The sequence below is a fragment of the Uranotaenia lowii genome, chromosome 1 (genome assembly GCF_029784155.1).
Source record: "Uranotaenia lowii strain MFRU-FL chromosome 1, ASM2978415v1, whole genome shotgun sequence".
In the NCBI taxonomy this organism is placed as follows: Eukaryota; Metazoa; Arthropoda; class Insecta; order Diptera; family Culicidae; genus Uranotaenia; species Uranotaenia lowii.
Genome location: NC_073691.1, coordinates 78,913,069 through 78,926,355, shown reverse-complemented (window position 1 = coordinate 78,926,355; position 13,287 = coordinate 78,913,069). Strand labels below are relative to the sequence as shown.

At 40.5% G+C, this 13,287-nt stretch overlaps 1 protein-coding gene across 1 annotated transcript; it reads left to right on the top strand.

The window, feature by feature from the left end:
• Positions 1-8,460: 8,460 nt before the first annotated feature.
• Positions 8,461-11,204, top strand: LOC129737540 (uncharacterized). Its single transcript, XM_055728703.1, has 2 exons — positions 8,461-10,407; positions 10,599-11,204. The coding sequence occupies exons 1-2, from the start codon at positions 8,461-8,463 to the stop codon at positions 11,202-11,204; spliced, it is 2,553 nt and encodes an 850-aa protein (XP_055584678.1).
• The last annotated feature ends 2,083 nt before the right edge of the window (positions 11,205-13,287 follow it).

Here is a 13,287-nt window from a genome sequence, read left to right as displayed (position 1 = left end):
TTCTAAATGCTCAACATCACATTTAAAAACGTCTGATAAATTACACAAGGCCACGAAATTAACATGCATCGAGGTGCAAAGAATTTGAAAGCTAATTTTGACTAAAAAGATGCAGTTTTACTACAAGCTTTGTTTTTGAAATACTTTTGCAAATATTTTGAAATCATTTTAGAAATTATTTTGACAAATTGCATTATTTTGACTAAACTTAAAATCAAAAATACAAGTTCTAAAAATAAAGGTATAAATCAATTTTTGGAACTTTCCTCACGACTTCAAGTTATTTTGAATTCTGCGAAAAAGTTTAAAGGTTTTCAATTTATGTACTTTTCCCCATTTTTAATAAAGTTTTAATCCGAATTGAATGTTAATTTTCAAAAAAAAAATTAACGAATTTTAAAGTAAAACTATTTAAGTTATTATTATTTTTAATCCATCTTTCCATTGAAAATGTAAAATGTAAAATAAGATGAATAATAAATAACAATCATAATAATTTTTCTTCCAATTTTTTATCATGGTTAATTTTTTACGTGATCTAACATTTATTTGAAAATTCAGATTTTTCAAAAATCTGATGTTATATTTTATGAATCCTATATCTGTGCAATAAATCTTATGTCCGAAGCTTTATTCAAAATTTTGATTTGCGTTCTTTTGCTGGTGTTTCAAAAATATTGATTTGAAATTTGGCATCTAGACTGGAATTTATTCTCAAGCAAATATCTAGTCCAGAATAAGGAACATAATTTTGAATCATTTATCAATGACTCACCGAGAAATGCATTGGTTTGGAACATTAATTTCGATTCGTTTTGAAAAAGTTGGTTAATTTTATTAGTAAAATTTATAATTTTTGAGTTTGTGTGATAATTATAATCAAGAAATATGATTTTACTTATTTCTTGTGTATTTTTGTTATTGTTATTATTTTCAGCTAAATTTGATTTCCGAAACCCCCCCCCCCCCCCTCCAATTGTTTGACATGTATAGTAAGTATTCGATTAATGAATTTTGAAGTTAAAAAGGTTGGCTACAAATTCTGAACTTGATTGGTTACGCTTCTTTATAAAAAGCCATTTTCAATAAAGTACTCACTCTGTCACTGAACGGGCCTAACGTGCCGACAGCATTGAACGCACTCGTATATGTGACAGTTCTCAAATTGAGACGGTAAAAGAGGGAGAAAAGAAAGCTGCAAATTAAGCGGGAAGGTTAGAAGCAAAACGTTGACAAAAAGTAAAAAAAACAAGAATCATTCATAAAAGTTGAATTCTAGTGGTGTTCGAATGATGACTTAATTCTACTTTGAGGCTCTATTAGAAAAGACATACTTCAAATTTACGTGCTTAGGTGAGATTTCGAGTGCGCTAGTGCCGGTGGAGTTGCTTATGCAAGCTAAGGACTAAGTTATCCGGAAGTGCGCAACTGTACAATTTGAAGTAGGCATCATCGAGCAGGTGAGAAAGTAGTTAAGAACCAATAGAATTTATTGTGAAATTTTACAATTAATTAAAGGTGAAGCGTCATAGCGAGTGCAAAGGCTGGAACCTACACTGAACCAAATCGGGCGATTTGTTAAAAAAAATGCTTATAGATTTTATAAGCAGGCTTTGAATATAAAATGCATTGAACCAAAATGCGTTTGTTTATTCCATCAAATCCCATAAATGATAAATTTTAACAGAATTCCCAATAAAATAAATCTTTTGACTTGTTTTGGTATACAGTTATGAAATTTTCATTTCATTTTCAATTTTCAAAATGTCGGAAACAGCTGGTTGTATTAAAGCTTAATTTAGACGGAAATCAAGCAGGAAAGTGCAAAGATTTGCATCGGAAAGTGATGACACTGGTTCTTATGGTGAGTATCTTATTTGGTTTTGCATTTTAAGATAATATATGCATAATCTAAACAAAATTGATATTTTTCAGAAGGTGGAAAAAGGCGGCAACTCAAGCAGCAGGAAAGCGACAGTAAATAAAAGTTAACCCGTGCCGACGGTACCTCTGTCAACAATGAAGGCGAGCAGCGCGATCCAATGTCTGGAGTTTGGACGAGTCACCTTTGCCGGACTTTCCATCGCATCCTCGCTCTGTTCTGTATCAGACCAATTCTGATCCCAACTTCAAAAATTGCAATTGGTTCGTGCCGGAATAGCAAATACATCGAGAACGATAGATGCGGAAATGGTAACCATGTTTTTTTTTCATCTTATTCCTATGAGTTTTCTTGAACAAAATTCACATCTTTCAGAATTAATTTTGGACGAAGGGCAAAATCATGCCGTAATGTTACATACCGATAGTGCTGTTCCCGAGCATTCATCAGTCAAATTCAACGACCAACACAAACACCTTTTGGAAATCTAGCCCAGCAGTTGAACTTGATTAGGGAACCCTCGAGAAAATCGCCGGCCAGGAGGAGCTCCTTTCGGATGGGGTTCAAAAATTTCCAAACATCAACAAGCTTGAACCGAAAGAATAAAATCCGACTAGCCAGAATCGATCGCATCTTTAAAGACCCGGAAATGGCGCCGTAGAAATATGTTAATTGTCCCGTTCTTAGCAAGTGGCTGCTGCCCAGCTCCCAAGCGATCGTTTCCAATGCGTATCTGATGGTACACAGAAAGAAAAATGTAATCTTACATTGCACGTTTTCACATCATCGCCACGAAAAATATGAAAAAGAGTATAACATTTAAAGGCTAAGATGAACTTTACATGTCACCGCATGCGAATTCCAGCGTCAACGTCAGTTTGCCAATTCTGTTTTGTTTTCGTTCCTATTGGATTCCCAACGAAGGCGAACTTCATCAATTAGCTTGTAATTTCATGTAAATCTTGACGTTCGCAACATTCGACCGTCTTTTGTTGTACCTGCTCGTGTGCTGTTCGCTTCTGTTCGAATCGAGGTGGAGCATGCTGAGTTTTAAAGCAAGTAAGTGAGAAATAAAACTCAATACCCTTCTAATTATTGTAATTATTATATCCAATAGTCAATTTTATTTGTTCCAGAAAAATGCCACTTGAATTCAACGAAAGCTCGGGCTACCGCAAGTGCATGACAACTAATTTTCCTACCAGCATGTCATTCGCCGTTGCCGCCGTCGGGGGAATAGCACAAAAAAAACGGTTTTCGTGAAAATTTATTGAATACCAATTTTTCTTGTGAATAAATAAAATGTTTGTGTAAGAAATTAAAATCTCCTATCGACAAATATCGATGCTTTTCTTATTGGATAAACAACCATACCAAAAAGAACGATTGGAAATGTAGGTTTACAGTAAACAAATCAGTTGAAGACGATGGGAAGTTTACATGAATTAAGCCGTATTGATACATGTAAATACCCGATTCCCTTCTACCCATGCAGCTGCATGTAATGTTACAAGGATTTTTCTAACTGTGTACATTTGCCCACCATTCGGGAGGACCACGCTAATTACATTAACGAGTTGTTCCGGTACAGTGAAAGCCTTTCAATCTCATTCAACTTCTGAGGCAAGGAGTTCTATTCTGATCAGTGGAACGTTGACCGTTAAACCGCTGATCAGGACATTCCGATTGCTGTGCGACTGGAAAATCTACATGTTGCGGACCACTGAACATGCGTAATGAGCGAGACGTGAGTTCCGAGCGATCTCACCACGAATTGGAAATGTCAGCGCGGCGGATCTTCGAATAGCATATACAACTGTCAACAGGAGCATAAAAAGTAGCTAACGAGTTTATGATCAGTTGTACTCAAGAGGAAGTCAGTGAATTGTAGTTTGAAGTTGTAAGAATTTATTACCATAACATTGAACCATATTATTAAGCTTTTCTATCTAAATATTAGGGCCTAGACGTGGAAGATTTGTAGTGTCAGTTAGGTGTAAATTTATAAACATCTTTCCCCAACTGGTAAGAACTCTGGATTCTGCCGTTATAGTGCTTGCAATCAACTGTTGTATTTCGATAGATACTCAACTGCTGCAGCTGAACAAGGGTTTGCTCACTAACAGTACGACAAAATATTTACAATAGCCAGAAAAACACTAAAATGTACGTATACACTGTAAATCCTCGGTCCGACCCTAAATTAATTAATAATCTAATATATTTTAGTTTTGAAGCTATTGCTGTCAGAAATACAGTGATTTTTCTTAGTCCAATCCGGAACAAACTTCAAAAATTTTACGAAGCACTATGGAAAACAACGGTATGTTGTCGAATCCCGACCAGCTAACTTGTGCGGAAATCGCTACAGGAAACTGTCATCTATGTTCCGGATCAGACAGTCTGGACAATCTTGTCGGCTGTGACGAGTGCTCAGTTTGGGCGCACTATGGTTGCGCAGGAGTTTCCTCCGCGGTAGAAGCCACGGATCGTAGTTGGAAATGCGAGCGATGTAAGTCGAAATCTAATTCGGAAGTGCCAAACAAACCCAAGTCACGATGTAGCAAACGATCTTCACGCGCCGAACTGGAGCTGCAAAAACTAAAAGAAGAAAAGGATTTGCAACTTAAGGCATTAGAAGAAGAGGAGAAGGCCAGAAGAGAGTTTCAACAAAAGAAAACGCAGATTGAAGCCGAATATCTGCGAAAGAAATATGTTTGTATAGAAGCATCGGAAGAAGGAAGCGTCAAAAGTCGATCGAGTCAGGGTAGAAGTAAACAGATCGTGGAAAACTGGTTGGAGAAAAGCCCGACGGAACCAACACCGGAGTTTGAGCTACCAGCACAGTTATCCGCAGATCATCTACCCAGGTTAACGGATAACATTCGATCGGAAAAGAGTATAATTCCCAACGTAGGGACACCAGAACAATGCAGCTTAATACCAACATCTTCGTCTACACCGCATAGCAGGCAGATTCGGCCAACCGCCAGGACACAACCTGCTCCATTGATTTCACAAGATTTGAGGAATTATTTGGATGTAATCCCACCCATTGTTAGTGGCACCACAAATACCCGTCTAGTTCCACGAGTGAGTTTTCCCAATCAAGGAACCTTCCCGAAATCAGCACCGAATGTGGCCTCCTTGGGAAGCTGGGAAGCCTTTAACAGTATCAGTTTATCCGGAAAGTCTTTAAATCAACCGCCAAATGCGCATGGAAGTCCCCTGTCGACTATTACCGAGGAGTCTAGGTTGTCTGATGAGCTTCAGTTGAATCATGCTCAGTCCATACCTAACTGTACACCAATTAGCCTCAACTTTCCTTCGTTGCCCTCTCAAGGAGATACGTTATCTCAAATGAGATTACCGTTCACCCATTCAGTGGAATATCAGGCAGGTTACGCGATGCCCAGAGCGCCACAGTTACTAATTGATGCTTCGGCATCGGCATCAGCTAACACTTTCCGCCCCAATATAAGCCCTATTACCCAACCTGGTTCTAAAGTAACCTGGGTATCCTATCCAGGAACTGCGGTTCCAATTCCAAGTGTAAGTGTCAACTCGCATATGTTACCGACAGCAATTCTACATGATGCTGGTCCAACAACTGGGGATATGTTCCCACAAAACACAAACCTTTCTTTAAACCCATTTAAAACGAACCAAGTAGAGAGAAGCTGTGGACCGACCAGCGCACAGCTAGCTGCCCGGCAAACAATGCAATGCAGGGACCTGCCAAATTTTTCGGGAGATCCAGAAGAGTGGCCACTATTCTTTTGCACGTATAAGAACAGCACCGAAATGTGTGGGTACAATAATGCGGAAAATTTAGCTAGACTTCAGAGATGTCTGACGGGCCAAGCACGAGAATCCGTAAAAAGTCAACTACTTAGTCCCGCACTTGTGCCGGAAAGTATTGAAACATTGCAAATGTGTTACGGGCGCCCTGAACTTTTAATCGACGCTATGCTGATGACTTTGCGTAATACTCCGTGTCCGAAACATGAAAACCTTCAATCAATAATTACATATGGGCTAGCAGTGAAAAATACGGTTGCATACATGATGAATGCCGAGCTCGTGGACCATCTCTCAAATCCGTCGCTATTGAAGGAGCTTGTCGGAAAGCTTCCCACTCAATTCCAAATCGAATGGTCACGCTTCAAAAGACAAAGCACGAAAGTCAACGTGGCAACCTTTGGAGAGTATATGTCCGAGCTAGTTGCTGTAACGGCAGATCTAGTAACCCCGAAAAATACTGGTTCCTTAGAGAAAGTTGGAAAGACAAATCGAAATAACCAAAAACTTTTTTTGCACTCGGATGTCCAAGACACCAACACACAAGAGACCGCAATCGACGAAATAGCCCACCAAAAGGCCTGTGCGTATTGTGTAGACCCCGCCCATCCAGTGGCAAATTGCCAGCTATTTCAAGCCCTTGATATTGACGGAAGATGGAAGGCTATCAAGCGTAAAGGAATGTGCTGGACCTGTCTAGTTCCTCACAAGAAATGGCCTTGTCGGTCTAACAAAGAATGTCGAGTAGATGGATGTAGATCCAGACACCACGTGTTGTTACATTCTCCTTCTGGAACTAAACCAAAGGATATATCCACCCAAGCTCAACAAAAACCTCCGTCCGAAACGGCCCACCAAAATCATCATTTGACATCATCAGAGGCTATGTTTCGTTATTTGCCTGTAACCGTTTTCGGACCAGACAAAAAGATCGACACCTACGCTTTTCTCGACGACGGCTCATCCTCGACCCTTGTTGAAGGCTCGTTAGCTAAAGAACTCGGCGTGTCAGGTCCACGCGATACTTTATGGCTCACATGGACTGATAACATCAGTCGTGAGGAAAGAGAATCTCAGCGTATCTCGTTGGAGATTTCAGGACGAGGAATGGACAATAAATTCAAGATTGAAAATATACGAACCGTAAAACAGCTGAAACTGCCTAGTCAATCATTCGACTACCTAAAGATGCAAAAGAAGTATTCGCATTTGAAAGGACTTCCTTTGGAAAGCTACTTCGACGCGGTTCCTAAAATAATTATCGGAATAGATCACGTGCACTTGCTCACGACACTCAGGGTCAGAGAAGGACACAGCGGAGATCCAGTTGGCACCAAAACGCGATTAGGTTGGTCCGTATTCGGTAAACAGAAAGAATTTGAATTAGATGAGGTTGGGCTAAACTTTCACATGGAATCCGATCAATCAGCTGTAGGTGAAGATCAATCGTTACATGAATTGATGGGAAATTTCTTTAGTCTGGAGGACCAAGTTGAACACTCGACTCGAGAAACTGCTTCCGAAATTCGGGCTCGTGAGATTCTGGAAAAAACAACAACGCGTATTGGGAAGCGATTCGAAACCGGGCTACTCTGGAAATACGACTATCGTTGTTTTCCAGACAGCTATCCTACCGCGGAACGAAGGTTACGGGGTTTGGAGAAACGTCTGGCTAAAGATCCACAGTTGGAAGAGAATGTGCGGCAACAAGTAGCAAGTTACATCGAAAAAGGTTATGCTCATCTTGCGACGAACGAAGAGCTCGAGCAAACGAATCCCGATCACGTCTGGTATCTACCTTTAGGTGTTGTAAGAAACCCAAAAAAACCAGAAAAAATCAGACTTATTTGGGACGCAGCAGCGAGAACCAACGGCGTCTCACTTAACGACATGCTGGTCAAAGGCCCCGATATGCTTACCTCGTTACCAGCTGTTGCGGGGGCGAGTTGAAAACAGTCGTCACTGGATTTGAGAGCAATTTTATTGTATGCTTCAACTGCAATATTTAGATATGATTAACAATGGTTTATGAGGTGTTAATTAAAGGCTTACAGATTCAGTGTTTCAATCAATCCTGAATGAAATGCCTAGTTGACCGCTAGTAGACACTCTTGTCGGGCCTGGACAAAGATAGGTTAGGTATTAAGTTCATGACGTTGTCATTATCATCGTATTCAACTTACGCTTTTACGCTCCTAACTTTTTCCAATCTAGGCAGCTGTTTTAAACTCGCGAATTCTGGCTCTTCTTAATTTTTAACTAAATTTAGTATGATTAAATCGCCGGGATTAAACTGATGGTGGTTCCCTGATCGGGCCTGAATAAAATAGGTTAAATTAATTTCGAATTGCTTCTAAATGGACTTACAATATTTGTACCTTATTTCCCTATCTTCTGTTCTGGCACTAAAACAGTTTAACTCGCGATTGCTTAGGCGATATAATCGATAGATTAATATTTCACGGAAGTAACGATTGTATTTCGCGTATGATCTAATTGTGAAGACACGTTTCTGATGTGCCGTTTATTATTCACCCACGATACGTTCTTGTCGGTTTTGACGTTTCTGCTTCCTCCTTCAATCGGTTGACTGGGTGACCAGATTACCATTTTTAGCGGCGACACCAGCAGTATTGACAAGATTCCGACAGCGAAACATAGCCATAACCGGTGACATCAGAGAAATGTTTCACCAAGTCAGAATCAGATCCGAGGACAAGCAAGCACAAAGATTCTTATTCAGAAATAATCCCAAAACCTTACCACAAATATACGTGATGGATGTTGCAACATTTGGGGCAACTTGTTCCCCTTGTATCGCCCAATTCATCAAGAATAAGAATGCTGAACAGTATGCTGAGACGTTGCCGGAGGCGGCCGAAGCCATAATAAATGGACACTATGTGGATGATTATCTGGAAAGCCTCGATACCCCAGAGGAAGCTGTCGAAAGGATGAAACAAGTTCAATACATACATCGCATGGGCGGTTTTGAACTACGCAATTTTTTATCAAATTCAGAAGAGGTGTTGGAAGAGCTAGGAGTTACGAATCAACTGATAGACAAGTCTTTGTTACTAGATCCAGGAAAAGATAGAGAGGAAGTAGCAGAAAGAGTGTTAGGCATGATTTGGAAACCAAAGACGGATACGTTTACTTTCGGAACTGCGGTGCCACCAGGAATCGAACCATTGATTACTGGAGGAACAATACCGACCAAAAGGCAAGTGCTTCGTACGATCATGAGCCTGTATGACCCGCTAGGTTTGGTGGCACACTTCATCGTCCACGGAAAAATAATGATGCAGGAGATTTGGAAGTACGGAGCCTCTTGGGACGAACCGATTCCTGACGAGCTTCAGGCTAGCTGGATACAGTGGACAGGGCTCCTGAGAAAACTGAATGAAGTAAGCGTTCCGAGGTGCTTCTTTCCGGGGATGAAATTCCTTTCATCAACTGAACTTCAACTGCACGTACTAGTAGATGCCAGTGAAGCGGCCTTTGCAAGTGTTGCCTACCTTCGAATTGTGGATAACGACACCCCTCGTTGTGCTCTTGTTGCAGCCAAGACAAAAGTAGCCCCACTTAAACCACTTTCCATGCCGCGATCTGAATTACAAGCTGCGATGATCGGCGCCACACTTATGTCTAATGTTGTAAAAATGGTAAAGCTACCAGTAACGAAGCGTTTCCTTTGGACAGATTCTTTGACAGTTTTGTCTTGGTTGCGAACAGATAGTCGGCGTTACCATTCTTATGTTTCGTATCGAGTTGGAGAAATTCTCACAAAAACAACCGTTAGCGAATGGCGATTTGTTCCTTCGAAGTTGAACGTAGCTGATGATGCAACCAAGTGGGGAAATGGACCTAGTTTTTCTCCCGAATGCCGATGGTTCACTGGCCCAGATTTTCTTCATCAATCCGAAGAAATGTGGCCAAAAGATAGAAGTTGTTCTCCGCCTCGAGACGAATTAAAAACTGTGTTCCTTAATCATCATGGACATTTGAGAATACCGCTTGTTGTCTTCGCAAACTTTTCTCGATGGGATCGCTTATTGCGGTCAATGGCCTATGTAGTAAGAGCAGGAAAAAAATTTAAAAAAATTCCTGCATCTGGACCCATTACCGCAGCAGAGTTTCAGGCTGCAGAAACGTTCCTATGGAAAGAAGTACAAGCAGAGGTATTTGCAGAAGAGTATGCAATCCTGGAAAACAATAAGAAGAAAAATGAGCAACTGCCAATACCGAAATCTAGTCAACTTTACAAGCTATCCCCGTACATCGATGAAGACGGCGTGATTCGAATGAACAGCAGGATTGGGGCAGCCAACTTCGCCCCTTTCGAAGCTAAGTATCCCATTATTCTTCCTAAAAACCACCACCTCACTTACCTCCTCGTCAACAGCTACCACCGGTGCTACCTGCATTGCAATAACGAAACAGTGTGCAATGAAATCCACCAACGTTTCCGCATACCCAATTTACGCGTGGTAGTTAGACATGTAGCCAATAATTGTCCGTTGTGTCGAATTCGCAGAGCTAAACCAAAACCACCGATGATGGCCCCTCTTCCGACTGGTCGTCTGGCTCCTTATACCAAGCCTTTCACTCATACGGGAATCGACTATTTTGGCCCGATACTAGTGAAGCAAAACCGTAGCCTGGTGAAACGCTGGGGTGCACTCTTCACCTGTCTAACGATAAGAGCAGTCCACATCGAAATTGTACACAGTCTTTCCTCAAACTCCTGCATTATGGCAATACGAAGATTTGTAGCTCGTCGAGGATCCCCTTTGTCATTTTATTCGGACAATGGAACCAATTTCAAAGGAGCAAGCAATATCCTGACTGCAGAATTGCGTGAAGTTCACGAAAAATGTGCAATAACCTTCACGAAACCTTCGCGAGTACTCAGTGGAATTTCAATCCTCCTGTCGCGCCCCATATGGGAGGCGCCTGGGAGCGTATGGTCCGTTCAATTAAGGTGGCTATGAATGCGATTGGTAAACATCCTAGGAATCCCTGTGATGAAGTGCTGGAAACCGTTGCGCTAGAGGCTGAAGCTATAGTGAACTCTCGACCACTGACCTATGTACCTCTTGGAAACACAGATGCCGAAGCACTTACGCCTAACCATTTCCTGCTATACGGAGAAAAATGTATAACGCAACCAATTCGTCCAGTGAAACTCGATGGAGCAGCTTTACGCGATAGTTGGCGCTTGTCACAAACTTTGGTCGATATGTTTTGGCTCAGATGGATTCGAGAGTATTTACCAGTGATTGCTCGTCGCACGAAATGGTTCGACCCAATCAAACCTTTAGAAGCCGGGGATGTCGTCCTTATTGTCAACGAAAAAAGACGAAATGGTTGGGAACGCGGATTGATAGTAGAAGTCGTTAAAGGAGCAGATGGGCAAGTACGGCAGGCATACGTGCAAAGCGGAAATGGAATTATCCGTCGACCAGCAACGGTACTAGCTCTGCTGGATGTTAGTAGTTCAACAGAAGGAAGTTCTTGATCGCCAGAACTACACGGGTGGGGAATGTTGCGGACCACTGAACATGCGTAATGAGCGAGACGTGAGTTCCGAGCGATCTCACCACGAATTGGAAATGTCAGCGCGGCGGATCTTCGAATAGCATATACAACTGTCAACAGGAGCATAAAAAGTAGCTAACGAGTTTATGATCAGTTGTACTCAAGAGGAAGTCAGTGAATTGTAGTTTGAAGTTGTAAGAATTTATTACCATAACATTGAACCATATTATTAAGCTTTTCTATCTAAATATTAGGGCCTAGACGTGGAAGATTTGTAGTGTCAGTTAGGTGTAAATTTATAAACATCTTTCCCCAACTGGTAAGAACTCTGGATTCTGCCGTTATAGTGCTTGCAATCAACTGTTGTATTTCGATAGATACTCAACTGCTGCAGCTGAACAAGGGTTTGCTCACTAACAGTACGACAAAATATTTACAATAGCCAGAAAAACACTAAAATGTACGTATACACTGTAAATCCTCGGTCCGACCCTAAATTAATTAATAATCTAATATATTTTAGTTTTGAAGCTATTGCTGTCAGAAATACAGTGATTTTTCTTAGTCCAATCCGGAACATCTACATGTTACTGACGGCAGCCAGGTTTGCGTGAAAACGGCATCTCAAAGAGCGGATAGGAAGATTTTGAACTCCAGCTATGCAAAGTATGTGCATAGTCTTGGACCGATAATTTAATCCTTTTGTGCAATTATACTTGGTGGCGTTTTCTCTTTTTTCTCCGTTTCCGCTGTTCAACAAATGTCATCAATCGTTGAAGGAAACTGATCGCATCTGGACACAGCTGAGTCATACAAAATTTATTTGGAAAGGAAAAGTTTTTGAACAAACAAGCCGACAGGTCCGCACTCAGCATCACACCATGACTGAGAACTACTAACGGAAAGAAGGCTCTTAGGGCAAGAAGTCATATTTTTGGCCGTCTTCGAAGTTTGGAAAGTTTTCGAAGGGCTTGACTGGGCTGACATGAATGGCAGAGCTGTGATAGTTAAGGATTTCTACCATTTCCACTGCTCAAAGACGCTCGTGTCATATTAAGGAAAACCACTTCGAAGAAGCTCGGACGCGAGAGAGTGGAAATAGTTCAGGCGATGAGTGGTGGGTATCTGAAATATTCCTTTAAATAAAAATTATGTATCAAACCTTTTTTCCAATTTTCGTTTAGGTATTCGTTGGACACGCCCCTTTGCTATAAATCGAATCATCAGTCGAGTCATTCGACACAAGAACGATTACGGTGCTATTCTAATGTGCTATAGCCGTTTTCATAACCCTCGACAGAAAGCACAACTATTTCCTGGATTCAGAGAGATCTGAGCGCAGTCGAAGCGAGTGTGGTTAACGTCATTAAGGACCAAAGCTGCACAGTACCCGTCACTGAGGACAAGTAGTTCCGCCGCAGTTCATCCTTCCAATATTTTGCTGCTCGATGGATTTTCTTGATGTGTCCCAAAAATGAAAGCAACTGGATTTGTTAGTCATGTCTAGATTTGACATAGGCTGGATCAGCCTCCAGCAGCCATTAATGATAAGTGCAGGTAACGGTATCAGGAAAAATTGTAATATTTTTACTTCTTTATTAAGTTCAATTGTTCCCGTATTGTTCACTTTAATTTGTTTTCAAAATTACACATAGGAGTATTGAAGATATACTTGATGATTTTTAATTTCAATACCTAATATGAAATATTTAAATGAAAAAAAATTAAACAGTTTATAGTTTATATTTCCGTTATTATATTATTTATGTCACAGCAAACTAACCCGTAAATCTTTGGGAAGAAATATCGATTAAATTTTATAATCATTATCATCATGCATTTTCCTATTTGTTTTTATTCGAGCACAATCGGCACAAAATTTCCGTACAGAAGTTTGTTATATTGATTGAATTATGATTTGTGTGTTGATATAAAATAATTGTTTTTATTTCACAATTTGTTTTCAGATAACAATCGTACTGTAATCAGGTAGCATAAGAATATAATTTGTGATGTAAAAATGTTCGACCTTGTAAATCATTGTATTTTAATAAATCTCAATG